Source organism: Sorghum bicolor, chromosome 2, assembly GCF_000003195.3.
Source record: "Sorghum bicolor cultivar BTx623 chromosome 2, Sorghum_bicolor_NCBIv3, whole genome shotgun sequence".
Classification (NCBI taxonomy): domain Eukaryota; kingdom Viridiplantae; phylum Streptophyta; class Magnoliopsida; order Poales; family Poaceae; genus Sorghum; species Sorghum bicolor.
Genome location: NC_012871.2, coordinates 7,975,245 through 7,997,899, shown reverse-complemented (window position 1 = coordinate 7,997,899; position 22,655 = coordinate 7,975,245). Strand labels below are relative to the sequence as shown.

Genomic DNA, 22,655 nt, shown 5'->3' with positions numbered 1-22,655 from the left:
ATTCACATTGCGTGTCAACTCGTTCATAAGATTGCGTTGTTCAATGATGAACGCTGTAAGTTTACCCTTGGACATACAATCATTGAAATCCGTCTGAGATCCTGCCATGGTTAGAAAATAAGAAAAAATAATAGCAAAGGATTATCCCTATCAACTAAAAGGAACCAAGTGGTGGTGGTGGTAGGTGGTAAAAGTGGAATACAAAATCAGAAGCGGCTTACCACCGTCTTACAAGTGTTCTTACCAAAGCCAAACAGGAGCAAAACCAAATCGGCAAAGTAATCTGTTGTTGAGCGTGGGTAAACAGTTGCAAGATGAACCTGTGCTGACAGAAGTATATGTGGAGCTTTGGATAGACACAATTTAAGTAGCAAGGATTAGCAATATTCGAATGCAGAGTTAGCTAAGTTCAATAAGTATCCAAAGGACAAATCACAACTGCTGGCTAAGACGTGTCTAGACATAACGCAACAAGATGAAACAAAGTATGATGGAAGGAACTCAGCGAACAAGCAATAGAGCAGTTTTTTCGTTTATCCTAATTTTTCATAGATTTTTCCAAAAGGCACTAGTAGGAATCAAGATTTTTTATTTTTTCACTATTTTTTCATATTTTTCTCTAAACAAGCATCACAAAAGATGTAACCACAAAATTGGCAACTACAACTCAGATGTGGTCTACAGAAATTCAGCAAGTTCTCTGAAAAGCGTGCAAAACCCTTGTCAATTTTTTTTCTTTATTTTCTGATTTTTTTTTGGCAATTTTGATAAGACCAAACAGGGCTTCACCGAGTTTGGGTCGGGTCCAAATGGTACAATTATATGCACTAAACAAAAATTTTAGAATACCTCCATCCAAAAAAGTACAATTCTAGATTTTGCCAAAGCCAGCTACATTAGATTTGATCAAAATTTATAGAAAATATTATCAACACGTTTGATGTCAAATAAGTATACTATAAAAATATATTTTTATGACTAATCTATTGATACTTATTTGATATATAGGAAGCATTTTCAAACACAAATGTTTTCTCAAACTAAACTATACACTCTTTTGTTAATACAAATAGGGTACTATCATTCTATATCTTTGTAGTCTTGTATTGAATATTTTAGCAACTAAATGAACTCAAATTAAAAAAAAATCAACTATAAAATTTTAATCTTGTCGAGCACTGCAACATTACACTACATACTATTTTGTTAACAAACATAGTATACTATCATTTTATATCAATATTTTGTAATATTATATTAAATATTTTAGCTACTAAATAAACACAAATGAAAAAAAATGTTTTAACTACAAAGTTTTTAATCTTGTCAAGCACTACAACTTTGGTACAGGACACGTCTCCTTCCAAGACTATTTTGATATTTCAAAAATTTGAATATGTGAACATAAAATATATATTTTATACTCTAAAAACTTTAAATATAAAGTTATCAACAACAAACTTGTAGATCAGGTCATCCACTACAACTATGGTATTAACCATGTGAACATTCAAGGTCGCTTGGAAATTTCTAATTTTAAATTTCAAATTCTAAAACCTTTAAACACATATTTGAGACTCTAAATAACTTCAAATAAAAACTTTTCAACTATAGAAGTTGTTGATTATATTGAGAATTGCATATTTGGTATAGATCTTGTCAACATCTCGAATTATTTATAAAAATTTTAAGTTTCAACACCCTGCATGGCCCAACTCCGCACGTAGAACAGACCTACATACGCATAGCACTTCTCTCTTACATGTTCGTCCTCGCTTAGTATAAAAGGGTTAACCCGGAGGCGCCTGTTCGCTTGTCTGAAAAGCCATGGCTCAAAGTATTATTCGTTGATTTGTTGTGAGAGAAAAATACTGTTGAATGACTAGTAGATTCGGAGCTGTTACATAAACAATTTGAAATAAAAAAGTTCTCAAAACTACAAAGTCATAAACCACATCAAGAGATATAATTTTAATATAAAATTTATCTTATCATATAAAAAATTTATATTTTGATGAAATTATGTTTAGAAGCAGGCCTATTAAGATGGCCAACTTTTTTAATCATTTTTTAGAGGTGAACGTTTAAATGCCCGACAGAAATCGAACATCTTAGGACCTTTTTTAAGTTTGTCTTTGTTAATAGTCGATTAAGAGAGACGACCACCTTAGGATGTCTGTCTCTAAAAAATTATTAAAAAAAAGATAAAAAAGCCTGACATTTGTTGGTGGGCTGACCATTTATAGGGACAGTCCCTAGAGGTGTCTACCTCTGTGTTAATCTGAGAGTGGCTATTTCCTAAAATTATTTTTCTAATAATGTTAGTATTTTGTTATATAAATTTGGTAAAACTTCAAATCGTTTAACTTAGCACTATTATAAAATTACATCGTCCTTCTTAGTACGGATGGATTATATCTATTAGGTATAAACAAATTTATATGGAAAGATTGCGTAAATGGGCCCTTAAATTACTAACCACAGTCCACAAAGGCTGAAATTGTGAATCCAATATTGGAACTTTATCTATCTATCAACCACTCCTATTGCTCAGCACAGCAGGCGCCTAAAGCTACGTGAGATTTTAGGTGATGGTGGCAGCGCACCACTTAATTAGGTGTCTTATCCGGCGTCATCCATGTATGATTGCCGGCCTTACATAAGGGAGAGGCACGCGCAGGCAAGTGCAATGCAGGATCGGAAGGAACAAGCGACCGGAGGACAGAGCTCACACCTTCTGTCGAGTGACGCCAGATTAGCGAAGAAAAATTGGAAAACCCATTGATGAATATAATGCATATGCACGTTTTTGAGATTGATTGCCTGAGTTGAGTTTTTTCTAATAAAATCCACACCTAGTATAGATCCAGAGAACATTGTCCGATCTAAACCTGACTTCAATGTCAGAATTAGATTCGACAGAGGGCAATAAACAGTGATGGAGTTTGTCTATCATTGCCGTTTTAGACCCACAGTGTTACTGGACAATACCACTGCCGGCGGGTGTACTCATATTAACTCACAATTGATACGATGAGTGTCATTATGTACTGGGTTGGTATGACACTAACGCTCTAAAGAGCCTTGGCTAAAAGTATTATTCGTTGATTTATTGTGAGAGAAAAATATTGTTGAATATGGTAGATAAGCTCAAATGAAGAGACTGAGTGTATTGTGCTCATTAATGGTTGGCTTCAATCCAGTACAGTCGTCTTTATTTTCCCGTTATTTGTTGTTGATATATTTTATAATTACAATTTAAATAGATGTCACTGTATGATATTTATATATGATAATATTATAATGCATGACATATATATATATATATCAATCATTACCATCAAGATTATGCTTTAATTGCACGGCATGAGTCGATCGATAATGTATATGGCCTTGTTTAGTTACCACCAAAATCCAAAAAGTTTTTAAGATTCCCTATCATATCGAATTTTGCGACACATGCATGAAGCACTAAATGTAGATAAAAACAAAAATTAATTACACAGTTTGTCTGTAAATCGCGAGACGAATCTTTTGACCCTAGTTAGTCTATGATTGGATAATATTTGTTATAAACAAACGAAAGTGCTACAGTAGCGAAATCCAAAAAAATCACATCTAAACAAGGCCATCATAATAAATCACCTGATATATATGAATACAGCAGCTGTTTTTTTTAATAAATACATAGCTGTTTTTTAAATTTGTGCTCATGTGCAGGCCACTAATACTACAGGAGTCAACAATGAGCGGTGGAATTATGATCTCATAACTAGAAGACAAACATATTCAAACTTTGCTGTGTGTGCACATGTGTAATTCGAAATTTTTTTAGCTAGTTTCCGATTAATATCTGCTTGTCGATCTCGCTCATCGGGCGGACAGACACGACTAAATGCAAAAAAAAAAAAAAAAAAAACCCTAAACCGGTTGTACGCACTCGATTGCGTGCGCAACGGACACAACCAAATTAAAGAAAAACAAAAGTAATAATTACTCCATAGAATGTACCAAAAACTTTTTTTTTAATTACACAAGCACAGACACTCAATATACACGTACACTCGGTATAAATATACGTACGCAAACTTTATCCTTATAAACACTCATGTTAAGTTGACGATTTGAACCAAGTGGTAGGTTGTACTACGAGAAACCTAACCAAGTGAGCTTGAATTCAGATGGACAGGCTCACCGCAAAGAATCTAACCAGCTGAGCTAGGCTCAGTTTGCCTACAGTAACAGAAATTGGGGGCAAAAAGACAAGTAAAAAGTTACAGAAGGTGCTAATTATAACTCGTGCAAATGCATTGCTCGAATATACATATGCAACACATTCATCTCCGATCCATATATCAAGGGCTATATATATCTGGCCATTATATGATAATAATATCCACTCTTCCGTCACCGTCATCTTCTCCTCCCTCCTAGCTATAGGATTTCGAACGCATGATTCTCAAAAGCAATAATTACGCTAATCGATCTCTATAGATTTACTACTTACTTGCGATTCCCATGCATGTTCCGACGTACTATCTACTCTAACTCCATTACTAATTGTGCTCGCCATTCCCCTCGCTCTCGATCACTCCCTTTCTCCTTCTTGATGACGATCTCGGCCAATGCCATCGCACCAAGTAATGGTGTCGTGAATGCAGTGCAGCTGTCAACGCCGATCAAGCAGCTTCATTCGTTATCCGGCGACGGCCGCTGCCGGCGCGGGAGCGAACACGGGCACTAGTTCGGCGGCCGGCAGATCATTGGCGGCCGCGGCGTCGTCGTTGCGTAGGAAGGAGCGCACCGCGTCGATGCACGGCGCGGCGACGAGCCGCTGCCACGCCTCGTCGGCATCGTCGCCGCGCCTCCGGAAGACCTCGGTGGCGTCCACGCGCCGGACGGCGCACCCCCACAGCTTGGCGAGCCGCTGGATCTTGGCGCGCTGCCGGCACGACAGCCGGCGGGTGTTGGACTTGATGTCCTCTATGGCGGCGGCCAGCAACCTGGCCCGCTCGCCGTCGCCGTCGCCGTCGCCCTCGTCTCCCGACCACCGCAGGTACGCGTCGAGCTCCGGCGCGCCAATGGCGCGCCAGATGCCGCGGGAGTAGTCGGTGCGGCGCGGGTCGAAGGCGGCCGCGACCTCGTCCACCAGTCCGCGGGCGCACATCTCGTCGACGCGCCGGGCGACGTAGCCGTGCAGCACGGCGCGCTGCACGTCCACCCACAGGAAGCAGCAGTCGTAGCGGTCCCGGAACGCGTGGCGGTCGCCGTCCACGAGCTCCTCCACGTACGAGTTGGACCCGCCGGCGATGATGGGGACGCGCCCGCGCGCGGTGATCGCGCACGCGGCGCGGGACGCCTCGCGGCGGAAGTCCGCGGCCGTGAACTCCTCGTCGGGGCGCGCCACACCGAGCAGGTGGTGCGGCACGCCGGCGCGCTCCTCCTCCGTCACCTTGTTCGTCGTCACCTCCAGGCCGGCGTGCACCTGGATCTTGTCGGAGTTGATGACCTCGCCGCCGAACTGGAGGGCGAGGTCCACCGCGAGGCGCGACTTGCCGGTCCCCGTGGCGCCCATCACCATCACGGCCTTGTGCTTTGCTCCGACGTGCCTATTGCTGGCACTACTGACCAGAGGTGGTGGCGGTGGCGCCGGTGGCAGGGGGAGCGCCATGCCTCGTTCCAGCTGCCTTAGGTTGATGGACGACGGCGGCGGAGGCGGTGCTACTAGCTGCCTTATTGGGAGGGTGGTGGCGGCGGTGGCCGTGGGCGCCAAGTAGAGTGACATGGTTTTTGTCGCTGTCGTTTTAAGTTGCTTGTTAACTATACTTAACTATAGTAGTTGCTTGGGTCAAGAAAATCGAAGTCTTTGAGATCTTCTGGTAGTTAGTTTGTGAGTTGGCTGCAGATCGAGGGATGTGTTGGGTGGCTATTTATATTGTGCTGGCTAAACAAGTGGGACAAAAGGATCCTGCCCATTGCAATACAAAATGAGGAATGCATTCCTTTGGGGCTAGATTGAAATGAAAGCAAATGTATGAGATAAAGATGCAGATCCCATGCCCATTGATGGAGTCTGCATGGTACGTATGTACGCTAGCTTCTTGTAGCAATTTAATTTTGGGCCTTGTTTAATTTGAAGCTCTGAAATTTCAGAGGAATTTCATATGTAGCAGTTTCATTCTTGTAGGATATGAGGAAAAAGAAATCACCCATTTTGAAGCTGGCATTGACCATAAACCAAACTAGAAGGATTCCCCGCGCGTTGCCGTGGGTACGAAGAAGAAATATAAATAGATTACGGTGTTAATCACTAAGAATCGGGAGATGTATATGTATGTTATTGGTAATATAGCAATATATATGTTAATAAATGATGTAGTTTACTAATGTGAATAACTTAAATGAAGACATAACGGCATGTGTTAGTTGGATGTGTTAGTAGATGCTGATGTGGACACTTTGCATGGCAAGAGAAATAGCTAGTGGGGTTTATCTTTATAAGAGATATAGATATGTGGTATTTGAGAAACTGTTCCTAGTGTCCACGTTCTTACATGTTTATGTTTAATGATGCCTACTAATATAGACATTTGGGTTTCAGAATACTCATGATCATGATGGCGGTGGCTGGCACCCCTCTCCATCCAGGCATGGACACTTGCCAGTATGCGTCTCCTACTATCGCAGGCGAGTCGGGTACGACTCCATGCAGTGTGGCGGCAGCTAGCACCACCCCCCCTCTGTCCAGGCATGGACGACTCTCCCTCTAGCGTGGGCATGTCATTGGGAGCACTGTCAAAGGTTCTCGACAAAAGCTCAGCTCAACTCATATCAGTCTGGGCCAACAATGAGGATTTCCTTCTTGAAGACGTCACTCAAGAACCTATTGTTGCTGCTTCTCCTGAATCGGCCCGATCATTGCAGCTACCCCCTGGCACAAGGCTCGAGCGAAAGCCTTGATGATGATTATGTTTTGGCGTCATTCACCCTCTGGAGGCATCGTCGAAGAGCTTTTGTGAGTTGGTGTGGTAGTCTTTGCATTTCACTAGTTTATTTGTGGTTTTGTTACTTTTTGTTTTGGTGCTAGTTATTGTTGTTGCCGCCTTGTTCGTTTGAGCTTATCAGCCAAATCTGTCAGCCATTCAGCAGTGTTTTTTTCTCTCACAACAAATCAGCCAACAATACTTTCTGCCATGACTTATCAGCCAAACATAAAACGAGCCGATTTGGAGCATAGAAAAAAGTCTTAGTGACATTAAAAAAATGATCATGACAGAATGGGGCAAGCTGTGAGCTATTGTGTAGTAGTGGGGTTGGATGAAATGGCGGTGAGGTTATCGAATGAGAAGGTTTTATGGGAAAAGAAAGATAAAAGCGGAATAAAGTAACTATTAAGGAGAAGAGATTTGATTTTTGTTTTCATTTTTAAGTTCATACCGCCTAGATGTAACTATTTATCAAATTGCACATACAATTTGAATGAAGCATAGTTGTCAGATAACAACAATTCATAAAACTCAACACATGGTATTGGTCTCCCATACAAAAAGTGTTAGTAAATGCAAGGCTTGTTCCTTGTGGTTACAATTACAAGAGCCTCAGGAGCCCTAATGTCCTGAGTTCGACTCTCCATGGGAGCGAATATTCTATGATTTAATGGCTCTGTGCTTTTGGTGGTTTTCAATAGTAGGCAATGTTGCCATCGACAGTGGTGGCTTCGTCAATTTTGTCTTTGGAATTTGCTGGCCCACTCTTTAAAAGCTCATAGGGATAAGATTTGTGTGAGTGTATTCATAGGGGTGACTGTGCGTGCGTTACACGCGTCTGCGTTGTACTATGTAATCTTAAAAAAAGATCTCACTAAAACCATTGAAGTGAAGGCTGTATAGTATAGTACATTTGATTAAGAGAGCGCGTGAACCATTTTTGTGTGTTAGATTTCCAGGCTTGATCCAGACACTCAGGATCAGGATGATCTAAAGTCTAAGCAATCCTCGTGAGCAGAAAGATTCAACCATAGATTTGGAGATGGAAAGAAAAAGGTGAAGGTCAACACAAAGGACTGCTGAGCTGAGCTGTATGTAACAACAAAATTTGCCTTTACAAAATATTGCCTTGCTATCTGATCGAAATTCTTGTCAAATCACGGAAGATACGCACAAATTTTGTATGTATCTTCCACAGATACAAATGACACGAGAGAGAGAGAGAGAGAGAGAGAGAGAGAGAGAGAGAGAGAGAGAGAGAGAGAGAGAGAGAGAGAGAGAGAGAGAGAGAGAGAGAAGGGTTTCATTTAGATAGGCAGATCGTGCAGCGCACAAAGCATGCGCAGTGGGAACGAGCAAGGCATCCACAGACTAGATTTAAGGCAAACGTGCTGCTGAATGCAATTATGTGGGTCTCACATGGCATGCAGGACTATTTTTTTTGGATCCCCATATACGCGGATACATGACTCGTTCTTTGTCCACACCAACCCCAACACATATATACTCAGGGCTAGCAGCTCAGATAATTAAGCCCGTATAATTTAATTATGGACAAAGTTAGGATACAAATATTTTTTCTACTAACAATATATATACTTGGTTTAAGTAAGACCTCTAGTCACCTGTGCCACCTTACCGTTGATTGTCAAAATATGATGGGAAGAGTTGAAGATAGAACCAGTAAATCAAATATATTATTGAAAAGGGACAAATTTGGGCCAAGTTTTGGCAAAGATAGGAGAAAACTTGCTCTTACGGGTTCGTAACCGCGGCAAGCGTCGTGGTTGTTCATTGGATGTCAGAAGTGTGGGTCTCTGGTAACTCGGGTGCTCAAAAAACACAAAAAAGACACAATGGTTTATCCTGGTTCGGGCTATCAAGACCCTACATCAAGCAGTAAGGTGTTTTCGTGTTCAGGAGCACCCAAATCGGGGTACAACGGAGGAGAGTGAGTGTTTCGTAGGGAATTGCTCGGTGCTATATATATCCTATGGCTCTTTAGCGGTGAGGTTTCTTCCCCGTGAGTAAGGGACCGACCCTCTCTCTTGCTAGGTTGCCGAGGGAGGAACTCTCCCTTTGAATGTCTAACTTGTTGCTCTCCCTCCCCTCTATGGGAGCTGATGCTCCCTTATATTTCAAGGAAGGTCAGGGATGTTGTTGATGTCACTGACAATTCATCAGCAGGGGTTGTCTGCTACGGTACGGCCTCTACCGAGTGAACCTTCTCAAGGCCTCCTTGGCCACGAAGGAGCCGTAGTTTGGGGGGCTGACGAGTGGGCCCTAGATCCCTACGCCTCTAAAGTTGGTGAAGTCGCTTGCCCTTATGTGCCATGCTGACTGCATGACCCATCGAGAAAGTGGTAGACAATGCCTCATGCCTGTTGAATAGGTTGGCACCGATTCCGTACTTGCCATGGTCTTAGTTTCCTGGTGGGTTAGCCATCGCTCAGGACGTTAGTTCCCTGCCCAAGGACTGGCTCGAGTTAGTGCTGGGCCAAAGTCAGGCTTGGGATACCATCTCTCAGGAGCATGGGGCCCCGACAAGCCCTTGAGTCCTAAGCAGAGGCCACAGGCGTGATTGGGCTCTACCTAACTCTGTCCAGATGCTGCGTGTGAGCGTACTCGATGGGTATAGCTCTTGAGCCCCTGATCGATCTTGAGAGATTAGTCGAGGGATCTGTCGATCGGGAGCTTCTCTCTCAGGGACTTAACATACGCCTATGTTTGACTGTCATCACTAGCCTAGACCTGTTTGGGGCCATCCCCGGCCGTTGAAAGTAAAAATCGGCCAAGGTCGATTTGTGCAGAGAAGCCTGCAACCACTATTGAAACCAGCCTAGACTAATTTTGGAACTATCCTGAGTCGACTTTGGTAGCCTAAGACCAATTCGAGGTTTTCTAGATGGAAACTCCTCCGATCTCCTGGGAAACTTGTAGATTGCATGTAAAATGTGCTTCATATTGGGATAAAACCACCTCCTCGATTTATATGAGAGGATCACGACTGATTGAGAGATCCATATATCCAATCCACAATAAAACAAATCTACCTTCTCCTGTACTTCTCCAATATGTTATTGTTGTTCATTAGTTTTTTGCCGCTGGTGATGGTTGTTGGTTCCATGATGACAAAGCTCTAGAGTGCTCAGGCCGACTAGGGCAGTTCATATACTCGCCACATGCCCCGATGGGGTCCCTCCAAAGCATGTGGGGTTTCGGTTTCAAGAGACCTCGTTGGTATGTCTTTCGTATCGCGCTCCTGACGAGACTTTTTCGAACAATGTGTCTTACGTAACGCACTCACTGTTCGAGGCACGGGAGTGAAGTGTTCATGTGTGAGCACGCTATTAGGCAACAACTGACTTGAAGGTCAGCTAGGCTGAATCGGCCCACCTTAATCGAGTGTTCTAGCTCTTTGATGGTGTGTGATCGAAGCCTCAACAATTAGCAATGAGCTAGTAGGGTGGTACGGTGTTGTTACATCGACATCAAACCAATATATATATTTCTTGCCATTTCCCATCAGCTGGATTGGATGTACATCACACATAGTTTCCCATGACTATTCCTATTCACATACTATCCCTTTTGCATATTCCCTTCCTTTCTAAAAGCTTGCAGATGCCAGTTCCAAAGTAGTTCAGGAGGATGGCCAAAGCAGATAAACACTGTCCATATATTTCAGACAAAGGAAGTTTATATAGATAGAAAGAAGACAATTACATCGAGGTGATATATATAAACCGTACTATCACAACACAAAAAAAAAACTGAAATTCCCATTCCCCAACAATATAGTTTCTCTAACATCAATTCTGTGGGACGGGGCTCAGATCACTGAAGTCACAAGAATTTTTGTGGGGGCCGGGGACCAAAAGGCATGGCAAAGACAGGCGCAGGTTAGCCGCGCGCACCAGGAGAAAGTTGCAGCATTGTGTTGTGTACGTACCTCGGCCCACAAGCCACTGATGACCTTGATCGATCTGTTATATATATAATTATCTTCTCTATTTAAAATATACTGGAAAATGGGATACGAACAGCTAAGTTCTACAGTTGGCGCCAACAGACACACACACAGATACACATATAATGGCAGATGGTTTAAAATATGCACAGTGCAGAACTAAAGTGTACTAGTCCTAGAAGCATCGCCACACAAAAACACTACTAGCTAGGTCAGAGAGGAAGAGGACGTACGTACGTGTGCGTGCAGGTGCAGCATATGCTTTTGTTTCCTTTCCTTGTGTAGTTGTGTGTTCGTGCCATGTTGCTACAGCCTACAGCCCAGACCTCCAATCTGCAGTTTTAATAAGTACTCCGTAGATATGTACGTGGAAGATGCGTTGGCCTCTAGCTATATAGCCCTCTATTTAGAAATATTATTCAAGAATATGTGACAGAGAATATAAATGCTTCAAGATGTAAACGATGGGCTGGTACCTATACAATCAAGGGCCATTTGCTAAGCCTCTGATACTCATCATTGTGTCTCCTAGTACTAGATTGCGCTTAGCATGCGAGATTATTCCCTAACGAGCATGTTATGTCATGCATAGCGTTGATGAATAGTGCGTGATTGGCTAGCTAGTGGCTAACTAACTACTTGAAGATTTTATATAAAAAATTAGCCTACATATATTAACCCTCCTATTTGTATGCATTAGAGCAAATTTTAGCTAATTTTAGTTAGCTAGCAATTAACCCTTGTATCAAATAGGCCCTTAATAATCAAGAACTAAATATGCTTATTATGACCTTCAAATATCTGTGTGCTTTGTGGAAATTACCACACACTACTACTTCATAACGTTCCCTACTTGATCCAGTGTTAGTTGAGATTGATGAACTTAGGATTGCCTATAGTGAGTTCGTGCTTAATTACTTATGCTAATTGATCGTGTAATAAGATAGCTCATGTACTAGCTAAACAAGTCACGCAGGCAAACCAGTCAGAGATGTGGCATGAAATCCCGCCTTGTGTGCATGATGAGTTGGTGTTTTCTGAGGCTCAGACCGTTCACATATGAACGAAAGGCAAGCTTGTCACAAAAAAACAATTGAACCAATTATTAGGTCATAAACACTACCACCAAATTGTTTTTTAGCAACAACATCTTTTTTGTGCAGAGGCGGCTCAATTCGACTCCTTCTGAAATACTTTGTAGAGGTAGTTCTATTTCCAGCCGCCTCTAAAAGCCAATTTTCAAAAGTGGCTCTATACTAGCCACCTCTATAAATACCCTTATTTGTAGAGGCGGCTCAATTTCCAGATGCCTCTCGAAACTGTCTCTAAAAATAGGAGATGCATAGAAAAATTTGAATTTTCGATCTCAAATGGACAAGCGACCAAAATAAACTTATAGATCTCAAAAACTTATGCAACCTTGCAGTTGACAATTGTTTCGTTTAAAATCATCCATGCATGGAAAATTACATTTGAATTTTTTAAATTTGAAATTCAAAATTTCTGATATCGGATGGAGAAAGAACCAAAACTAAAGTTGTAGATCTTAGAAAGTTATACAACCTTGTAGTTGACAACTTTCTTATTTGAGTTCATTTAGGATACCAAATATGATGAAAATAAAATGCTACTGTAGAAGAAGGTTATTGTGATGCTGATTGGTAAGCCGTTTTGACTATGTAAGATCGACGAGTTCACGATATTGTGTTTTTGTTGGAGGAAACTTCAAGCTTGGAGGATCAAAAAAAGGCAATCAATTGTATCTCATTTGACAGCTAAAGTAGAGTATAGAGTAATTGATGTCATTTACAGTAAGCAACATATTTTGGGTTAGGAGACTTCTGTCAGAGTTAAATATGCTATGAAAAGTACAATTTAAGCTCTTGTGTTATAACAAATCGGCTATCAATTAACATAATATGTGGAGATCGATCGCTCTTTCATTAAAAGTAAGATATAGATGCTCAGTAGAATGTCAAATAGCAGATTGTTTTACTAAGCATTTAGCAGTAAAATAGTGTAATATAGCATGTTGCAAGGTGGTAACGATAGATATCGTCTATTCATATATCCATCTTGATGGGAGTGTTGGGTTATATTTTTTTTTTAGCAAAATGTTGGGCTATACGTAATATGTATGTGTGTGAATTGGGCCGGCCCATATATTGTCTCTATATGTATGGACCCAGGCTGTAGTATGCTACACACAACGGATTCTCCTTAACAAATTCAGTCTGATGAAACGATTAGATGAATTGCTCTCTTGACTTCAGTGATGCTGCTCCTCCTGCCATGCACCTCCTTCACCTGCACCAAGACAAATCCAAGAACACCTCAGGATTCAGAATCGAAGCACGAACAAACTGCAATTTCCATGCTACTACTTCCATGGCGCTAACCTTGGCACGCAGCTCTGCAAGTAGCACGTCGCCGGCTGACGAGGCCTGGACGGAGGTGACCTCCAGCCGGAGCTCCTGGTGCAGCGCCTGCATGACCCGGAGGAGGAGCCCCTCCCTGTGCGGGCACCGGAGCTCCAGCAGCGCGTCGCTCCCGATGATGGACACCTGCACCTCCGTGTCACCCGCCAGATGATGCTCGTGCTCCCCGACGCTGCTGTTGCAGCAGCTGCCGCTAGCGCTCGCTTCCGCTGCTGTGCCTGTGCCTGTGCCGGTACCTGCGCGCGCGAGGTAACCGCCGCTCGTGTGATGACCTCTCCTCGTCGTCTCCGTTGAGGCTGCCGGCGGCGGCGGCGGCGGCGCCATCGCCGTCGTCCTCGGGTTGCTGTCCACCAGCCGACCTCGTGACGACTCGAGCTCCTGGATGCGTCTCCGTAGCTGCTTCACGTACTCGATCGTGTCGCCCAGGATCGACGCCCTGTCCATCTGCGAACAGGAGATCGAGGGGAAAAACAAGAGTTTCTTGCAAACACGACTGTAAACGAACTTGCATTGCTTCTGAATTCTGATTCGCACCGTACCTTTGTGACGAAGGGCACCAAGGACCGAAGCATGACGAACCTCTCATTGAGCTTCTCCCTCCGCCGCCGCTCCTTGAGAACATGGCTGGCACTCAGCTCAGCTGGCTGGACCGGCGGCGCTCTCCGAGACCGGCTGGTGCCTTCGCCGTCGTCTCTCGGCTCCGGTGACGAATGGACGGCGGCGTCAGCTCCTTTGTAACTCGGGTGACTGCTGCTGCTAGGGGCACCGAGCAGGATGCTCTTGAGCAGTCTCTGTGGGGCGCCTTCATCATCAGGGATCAACATGCTCTGAAGATCATTGTTGCTTGCCTTGTGGTTCCAGCTGGTGGTCCATCTTGAAAATGACGAGTTCTTGGAGAGTGCCAGGTAGGCTTTGGTGTTTGATGAGGCTGCTTGGGTTTGCCGGGACGCATTGAACCGTAAGATTGCCAGGACCGTTTCGACGTAGTGTGCGTTCTCCGCTAGTACTGCTTGATCTTCTGCCGCTGGAACGAAGAACAAAATGGATACAGTGGGTGACAAATTTAAGTGTTTATTTTGAATGGATATGATGGAACTACTTTAGTCATCCTATTGACCACACACAATATTCAAGAAGTTGTTTATTTTTTGGATTACAAGATTAATATCATGATGGATTATCAATATCTCCAATGTGATATCTGTTCACCCTTTTTAGGGTTTTTTCATATGTTTCACATTAAGGTCACCAGTTGGATGGTGTTAATCCTCTACACAACTCATTATTTCCCTATTTCTCAGATACCTTTTGTCTCTAGCTATATATACTCCCTTTATTTATGAATAAATCAATTTGTAGAACTATTTTGTCCTAGTTTTTTATGTTTGATCGAATTTATAGAAAAAGGTATAAATATTTATGGTTTATGATGTATCTAACGATACTAATTTAGTGTCATAAAATTTGGTGCCCTTTTTTATAAATTTGCAGAAACTTGAAAATATTTGACTTCATCAACTTTAGAAATTGATTTATTCACATATAGAGGGAGTATCTAAGACCCGTCATAGTGGATTAGAAATAGAAAAGTTTCATCCCTATTATACTCATTTTATCCTATGAAATATTCATCATCTCTCTTCAACTATGACACGTTGGTTTATTTAATATCAATGAATCTCACATAAAACCTCTACTGGGACTGGCCTAAGTGCATAGCAAAAGTGTCCTATAATTTGAAACAAATGGAGTGCCATTTTGTTCCTTAACTTTATTTATAACATGTCTCTTAACTTTTAGTTTGTTAACTACCACATCGTAAGTGTTTTTTGAGTTGTAAATAAACTATCATATTTCTATATTTAGGGGTGTACACCAGCAAGCTCCCCACCCACACTAGCTCCTCAAAGGTAAATGCCATGGTTGGCCGAGGAAGCACGATGTATTCTATTTCGCATGGAACTTGATGTTTTTTGGAAGCACAACTAGAATTTTCAATTTCTCCTAGTAATGTGGGGTTTTCCTAGTGTTTTAGCATTTAAAATTTAGTATAAACTTTCCCTAGTAAATGCCTCCTAGTGAGGATTCCCTAGTGTTTGACTAGTGGTAGTGTTTTATTACTAACTAAAAACACTAGGAGAACTCCACCATTTTGGTAGTGAAGGTAGTGGAAACAAGCTCACAAATACCCTTGGACAAGCCGAATGAGACGCAAGTGGGACAGAGGTTGAACCGAGGCCCCCATGAGGCTAAGCCAACACAGAGGCGTTAGAGGAAGATATGAACTATCAAGTGAGGCCCAGCATGTCGCAGCGATGATTGAGACCATAAGAAGGTGACCGCAAAATAACCACATTGCCCCTATGTCCCTATGTCGGTTAAATTCCCAAAATACCTAGAATATAGCTGTTGGTGTGGGGACACATGCAATTCCATTTGTACTGCTTTGTGTTTTCCTATAGATACCACCATCCGACATTATACATGACATGACATGAGATAGTGCAATGTTATTGTTTTGTCTAATGCAACATTATTGGCATTTGACATCCTCAGGACCCCTCACAAGCTTCATCTGCAGGTATCCCTATAATACTTTTTGTTCTAGTTCTTAGTTGCCAACCTTTGATCCACTTATTTCTATTGCATATATAGTGACCTTCACCTTTAATTTCATTCTGAAGGTATAAGTTGTAAGCCACTATACATCAACATATAACCAAAGTTTAAAATAGCGGGCTATTGAAAATAGCGGCAACTTTTTTTCAGGAGCTATGCAGCTATAGCGGTGCTATAGCGGCGCTATGACAGATAGCGTTTTTATAAAAAAATACATGAAAAACACGAGGAATTGATGAAAAAGACATGGTAAATATGAATTTGATGTATAAAAATATGTTTTCATAAATCTAGGTAACATTACAAAATACCAACATGACATTACAACATGGTTCATGAAAGCTTCATTATCCAAAATACTAAATTAGTAGTAAAGAATAAATAATAATCTAGTCTAAGATGGAGTTTTGAGAGTCAAACTGAGAATATTTATCATAGCGGCGCTATAGCGTATAATAGCGGTGAAATTTGTTGTAACAAATGCAACTTAGCGACTCTATAGCGTGTAATAGTGGTGAAAGTTGTGATAGCGGAAAAAATACAAATAGCTTAGCGGCAAGCCTGTCTCGCAGCTATAGCGCCGCTATAGCGGCGCTATAGCCCGCTATTTTTTTCTTTGCATATAACATAGGGTGTCGATCGTGTCAATTTAAATAGAGTAAAGTTCCATTTACCATCTTGAACTTGTTGCTGAATTTAAAAAACACCCTAGAGCTCAAATACTAGATAACTTGCCTCCTTAACATTCAAAACATGTCAAATTACTCTCCTAAAAAATAGTTCAGGGGGTATTTAGTTCCCATTTTTTCCTAAAAAAATTTGGATTTTGGTCCATCATTTTGCAAAATGGAACTAAACACCATGCACAATTTTTGGCATAAAGGTAGTTATTCTCCATTTTAGATTTTGACCTCAAGAGGCAAAAAAAACCCAAAATGAGCCTCAAGAGGCTTCATGGGGACAATAAATTCTGCATTTTGGATGGAACTAAATATGACCCTGAAAATTTTGGCATTTTGCATTTCATCACTCCAAAGTAGTTGGCATTTTGCATTTTGGATTCTATGGGGAACTAAACACCCCCTCAGAGTAGTTTCGATGGTGGTTTTGGCGATGTGGCATGTGGGGCCCCACATGCCTTTGGTATTTTTAGTCATACCATAATTATTTGAATATTCAGTTTGGGAATCTAGACAATCTAAAATAAAAAAACAGATATAAAGTTATAGACCGCACGGAGATCTATAAAGTTGGTATAGACCATGTTAATGTACAAGGTTGTTTTTGAAAAATTCAGAACCTTTGAATTTTAAATTTTGAGATATTAAAACAAATATTTTGGCCTCTAAATGGTCTTGGATTAAAAAAATTTAACTATAAAGTTTTTTATAATACTTAAAGCTAGAACTGTGTTAACATCCAAAATTGGTTGAAAATTATAAAAACCGAAAATCCAAGGACTTAAAATGAATATTGAAGCCTCTAAATATCTCCAATAAAAAGTTATCAAAAACAATGTTGTAGATCCTATTGAAAAAATATAACTTTAGTATAGACTTGAATTTCAAAATATGTTTACTTGAAATTAAGCCTCTAAAAGGTCCCAAATAAAAATGATGTCAGCTAAGAAATTACAGATTGTATATCGAGCTCTACAATTTGATATAAACTTTGAATTCATTCGACTTCATATAAAAAAACTAAAAATGATTTTTTTAATAAGACAAAGAGAGACCCCTGACATGTAGGCCCCACCGCCATGTTAACAAAACCCACTTTAAGGTTAATCCCTCAGGGTACATAAAATGGGAAGTCACAGGTTTGTATGCACTGTTCAATTTAAGATAGTACCTTATTTTAATTTCAAAAGGCAAATTTAAAATTATCTACTGCAAGATTAATATATACACAGGTCTGAATTACCTGAGGATTGTAGGTATTTACTGCTTAGGTCTTCGTCGACAAAATCATGCCATGGACCAAATTCATCCTGCGCTACCAGATTACCGTTGTTCTGGCAAACCATAAGCACTGGTATCTCTTCATCCTCTTGCTTTGAACAACCATCTCTTACCCTTTCTGACGTCCCAGTCAGCATCAGCTCACTGCTCCCTGCATTGAGGGTTCCCTGCTCATTGCCTACATTAGTGTCCTGTGGCGAATGCCGGCTTGAATCATTTCCAGTATTGGTCTGTAATAAGTCAATTCTGACGTCGCCATCGTCTTCCATTTCGTTATGGTGCTCGTCTCCTGAATTGTGACTAGTTTTCTGCACATTTATGTCACCAATGCAGCCCATTTTTGTCTGGAATGGCTGATGATTGATGTGTGTGGTTGGGGCGGTGGAAGTTGAATGGCCTGAGAGGGTAGGCATTATGTGGGCGCCAATTTGATCCATGAAGATACTCCTAGCATATTGAATTAAACCAATGTCTTCTTCTACCTGAAATGTATTCATAGATTTGTTAGATCCTATTGTTTTTCTGACATCTCCATATAATTGATGCTTGGTTTATTAATTATTGAAATTATTAATTGAATTTATGTAATTATTATTGATCAGCTTGCAGAATATTAACAGTTAACGTACGGCTGTAATTTCTGAAATGCATAATTTGACTCACTGACCTTCTCTGTAGTTCCAATTTCCAGGACACCATCGTTGACTGGAATGCATGCTACTGTCTGCACTATTAAGATCGAAGTCAACGCTTGAGACTGTATTTGCTAAAACGTTGTTGTAAAACTACAAGTGATTTATTTTAGTATTGAATGGCAAAACATTGATAAGCTTAGGCTTATATACAATAAAAACTAAAATGTAGCTTCAGAAGCGAATTTTAATACCTGGATGCCTGCACTCTGATATTTGTTGCCACAAATGTTTGTGATGCTCCACATGAAAAGAGTAACAAAAGGAGAATTAATTAGCACCTTCAATTCTCTATCATGAGGCAAAGAAGGGAGTAAGACTTTTGGGATATCAATATACAATTTGAGCTTCATGCTCATATCTTGAAAGGAAAGTGATGTTTTTAACTACAATCATAAGCTTATCTTTTGTCATGATTCTCTTTTTTTTGACTAGTTTGGAATAGAGGAAAGCCATGTTTTTAACTATACTTACTCTATTCCAATCTATAAGTTGTTTTGGGTTTTCAAGATGCATTATTTTCTTATGGTTCAATTCCTCACACAAATGTATAACACGTTGTGTAAAAGGGTAACTTGGAGGATACTATGTTTGGAACAACATTATAAGCTGACATAGGACCAGTTCCACAGAATAGAACAAAATGAGCCACAATGTTCGAACCATAACACTCGGGGTATTAAAATGAGATTACACACATATCATTTAATGCTCCACACAAATTTGTTTGAAAAATAATGATAGCCAAAGTTTCAAACATTGGACTTGATCTTAGTGAAAGTGCCAAGTATTTGCGGCTACAAGAGTACCAAACATTAAAAAAAAGGTGGAAAAGAAGGGAGACGGTATGTGTACCCTAGCGAGAATTGCTCTTGAGAACACTTTGCTGTCAACTTTGTTTGCCCCGTATAGCCACACATGAACTCTCCTTACAAATGCCTCCCCAGGCAACCTGAAATGTGAAAGCACTAAACACATGTATATTACTTATATATGGAAGGTTTTCTTGTTACAACAAAAAAGAACATTATCTGTTTGTTATTATATAAAATGTTTGTGCTTGCCATTTGATAATTTATTGATGCATGCTGCATCAGCTATATGATGAAAAGAATGACAAAATAAGAAACGAGTTCTAATAGTATGGAGAGATTAGAGTGAATAAAACTACCGTTCGAAATACAACTAAACAGTAACAGCTGTTTGAATGTCGTGTATCTATGTAATAATTCAAAAATGTGAATATGATAATTATCTCTTAGTACAAAAAAAGGGAAATGCTTTCTTGAAATTGTCTAGCACACTTTTTTGCAAGTATGTGAATCAAAATTTTGCGTGATAATAAAGAATGTCAGTCTTGAAGAGCATAGGTCAGTGGTTTTTTCCCTTTAGTAAATTAAAACATTTTTCATCTCAAAAGAACTAAAACATATGTTTTAGTAATTTTCTATGATGGCCATAATAGTTTTGCTAGTAAGATTTATCTCGCTAGGACAGTAATGCTTAGAGGGCTTGTTATGGTGCTTGAAAGAAACATTTGGTCCTCCCTTCTGAAACAACATGTACTATATTTAAACATACCTAATTTCTACCTTATAAATTATAAAGAGAGAGAAATGTTTCTTAGTCTGACATCGCTCACAACCGTCTGATGGTAATCCCACGGATCTAGTTTCTCCCGTGTTTGTACAAGTTAGAGTGGTGTGTCCAAGCATGGTGTAGATTCTAATTCCAAAATGAATTAGAATATGAAGTATTTCCATTGTTAGCCACTCTCTCTCGTACTCATATGAGTTAGACCGGTATATGTCGAGGTACAGTGACTGCAGAGTTTGATTCCAACACAGAACTCAAATACATGGCATGTGATCATTGAATAAATCTCTGAGACGCAAATCGTCCAATGACCACGCCAAAAACTCTATGCCCTATTATAACGCACGGGCATATTTTAGTAATTGTTCCAATCCACCCATCATCGTCACCTAGTCCATGTTTTCAGAGAACCGAAGGCTATCTTGTCTTCTCAAAGGTGTGAGACACAAGGGCTGACCACTGGCAGGATGGGGTTTGTGACCTCTTAGAATCCTCTATGCGGCAAAACATAGTTCTTCCCGGCGCCATTTCCCGCTTCCTTGATTCCATGGGCCAACAACTCCCTTCAACACCTCTAATCCTTTCTTCGGGGCCTTTTGGGATGTGTGAGGTCAACATCTGGTGTTATTATTACTCCCTCCATTCTAAATTATAAAAAGTTTGGTTTTTTATTAGATACAATTGACTTATTATACATATAGAATTCTAGACTTAGTGTATATATCTATGTATATAGCAAAAGTTATAAATGTAGCAAAATCAAAATATCTTATAATTTGGAATGTGGTGAAGTTATTATCTCGGATACATTGGCGCCGAGTGTGTTGTGGGATTTATTAAGCGTGTTGGGTTGGGTTCACGCTGTGGGCAGAGCCGGTCTGCAGTTTCCATCTTACACGTGGAGATCGACCTTGAGTTCGTTCCTTGCATTGTGCTCTGCTAGCTAGCTGCTTCATTATGTAGATAGATGAGCTATACGTAGCATGGCAAACTGCAAATAATACATATATAGTATAGGTTACCCGACGGCAGGAGGGAAGCAGTAGGAGGCGCACATGAGGTAGAACCACTCAGTCTCCGTGAGGTCCTCGGGCGCCAGCGCGGCGGTGGGCCGGCGAGGCGGAGGCACCACCACCACCACCTGCTGCTGCTGCTGCTGCTGCGCGCCGCCGCCGCCGCCCGCTCCTCCGCCACCGTTGTTGGCGCCCGCCTCCCCCGCCAGGGAGTCGTAGAGCTCCTTGAGCTGCCGGCTCCGGCGCAGCGCCGCCCGGCCAGCCCCCGCCCCCGCTGCCGCCGTCTCCCCCTCTTCCTCCTCCTCCTCCTCGCCGGCGCCGGCCTCCCCGCCGCCCGGCTGATGCACCGTCGTCTTGCGCGTCCTGATGGCGCCGTTGTAGTGGCCCTCCGCCCACACCAGCGCGCTGCATGCGCAGGCGGCAGCGCCATGCATGCATGATCAGATCAGATCAGATCAGATCGATAAAAAAAAACAAAACTAAAAATCTCGGCTAGCTAGTCATCATCAGACAGCACGGATCGACGATCGAGCAAGAGAACGAAGAAGAAGAAGAAGAAGAAGAAGGTCGGTCGTAACTCGTACCCTTGGCGCGGGCAGAGGCGCCAGAGGAGGCTGTACGTCCACCCCGTGCTCTGTGCCACCGACTGCAGCGCCTTCTGCACGGCCTCGCCGCCGGCCGCCGCCATGGCTAGCTAGGATAGATGGATGTGGCTACCCCTGCTGCTGCTGTACGTGTGCTGCTGCGAGACTGCGATGTGAGTTGGTGAGGGTTCGATTGAGGCCGCGCGCGGCTTAATTTGAGGAGGAGGAGGAGGAGGGAGGAGGAGGAGGAGGAGGAGGAGGGGCCGTTGACTGGTGGGTGGGCACCAGACGGCCCGGGGCTCCGCGCGCGCGCGCGGGCGAACTCATGCATGCACCTGATCGCGAGCGCACGTGGGGTGGGGTGCAGTGCAGTGTGGCAGTGGCAGCGCCATTGTAGTTGTAGCATAGTCTGTACGTAGCAAAACGAGCGACCAACGACAGAGATAGCGAGGAGTACATGTAACAGGATTTATAGATTTAGTACAGTATTTGGTTGGGTCCGTTTCTCTTGTTTAATTAGAGACTTTCCTCCTCGCATCCCAAATGTCGGTAGTAGTCGGCATTCAATGCCGTGACCCCTCTAAATGACCCCTCTTTTTTTGGGAACATTCTCAAGAGTCTGCGACGATTGCGGACTGCCGAGCGAGGGAGGGAGGGAGGGAAGGCGAAAACGAGAGGGAGGGCGGATGGGTCCGGCTCTGGCGAGCAACTTCACTAGATCTCCTTTTGTTAAAAAAAAAACTACTTTAGAAATACAGATGACATGTGCTTTTTGTTCACTAAATTATTGTGAGAA

The 22,655-nt window shown here is 41.9% G+C and overlaps 2 protein-coding genes across 2 annotated transcripts; both read right to left on the bottom strand.

Annotated features, from left to right (window-relative positions):
* Window positions 4,473–5,887, bottom strand: LOC8078433 (adenylate isopentenyltransferase 5, chloroplastic). The gene has a single exon (XM_002459502.2). The coding sequence runs from the start codon at window positions 5,783–5,785 to the stop codon at window positions 4,697–4,699; it is 1,089 nt and encodes a 362-aa protein (XP_002459547.2). The 5' UTR covers window positions 5,786–5,887; the 3' UTR covers window positions 4,473–4,696.
* On the bottom strand, window positions 12,768–22,004 carry LOC8069098 (basic helix-loop-helix protein A). Its single transcript, XM_021454593.1, has 9 exons — window positions 21,854–22,004; window positions 21,285–21,680; window positions 19,522–19,618; window positions 18,861–18,875; window positions 18,642–18,698; window positions 17,937–18,456; window positions 13,934–14,418; window positions 13,356–13,838; window positions 12,768–13,263 (listed from the first exon to the last, which is right to left on the bottom strand). Exons 1-9 carry the CDS (start codon window positions 21,961–21,963, stop codon window positions 13,186–13,188), a joined length of 2,241 nt encoding a protein of 746 aa, XP_021310268.1. The 5' UTR covers window positions 21,964–22,004; the 3' UTR covers window positions 12,768–13,185.

Excerpts from the sequence above, each read along its gene's own strand:
- LOC8078433 (XM_002459502.2), bottom strand. The coding sequence starts at position 5,785 with ATGTCACTCTACTTGGCGCCCACGGCCACCGCCGCCACCACCCTCCCA.
- LOC8069098 (XM_021454593.1), bottom strand. The coding sequence starts at position 21,963 with ATGGCGGCGGCCGGCGGCGAGGCCGTGCAGAAGGCGCTGCAGTCGGTG. Across the intron at positions 21,681-21,853 it reads TGCCCGCGCCAAGGGTACGA|CGCGCTGGTGTGGGCGGAGG; the intron begins GTTACGACCGAC and ends CTGCGCATGCAG. Across the intron at positions 14,419-17,936 it reads TAAATACCTACAATCCTCAG|CGGCAGAAGATCAAGCAGTA; the intron begins GTAATTCAGACC and ends TCTTCGTTCCAG.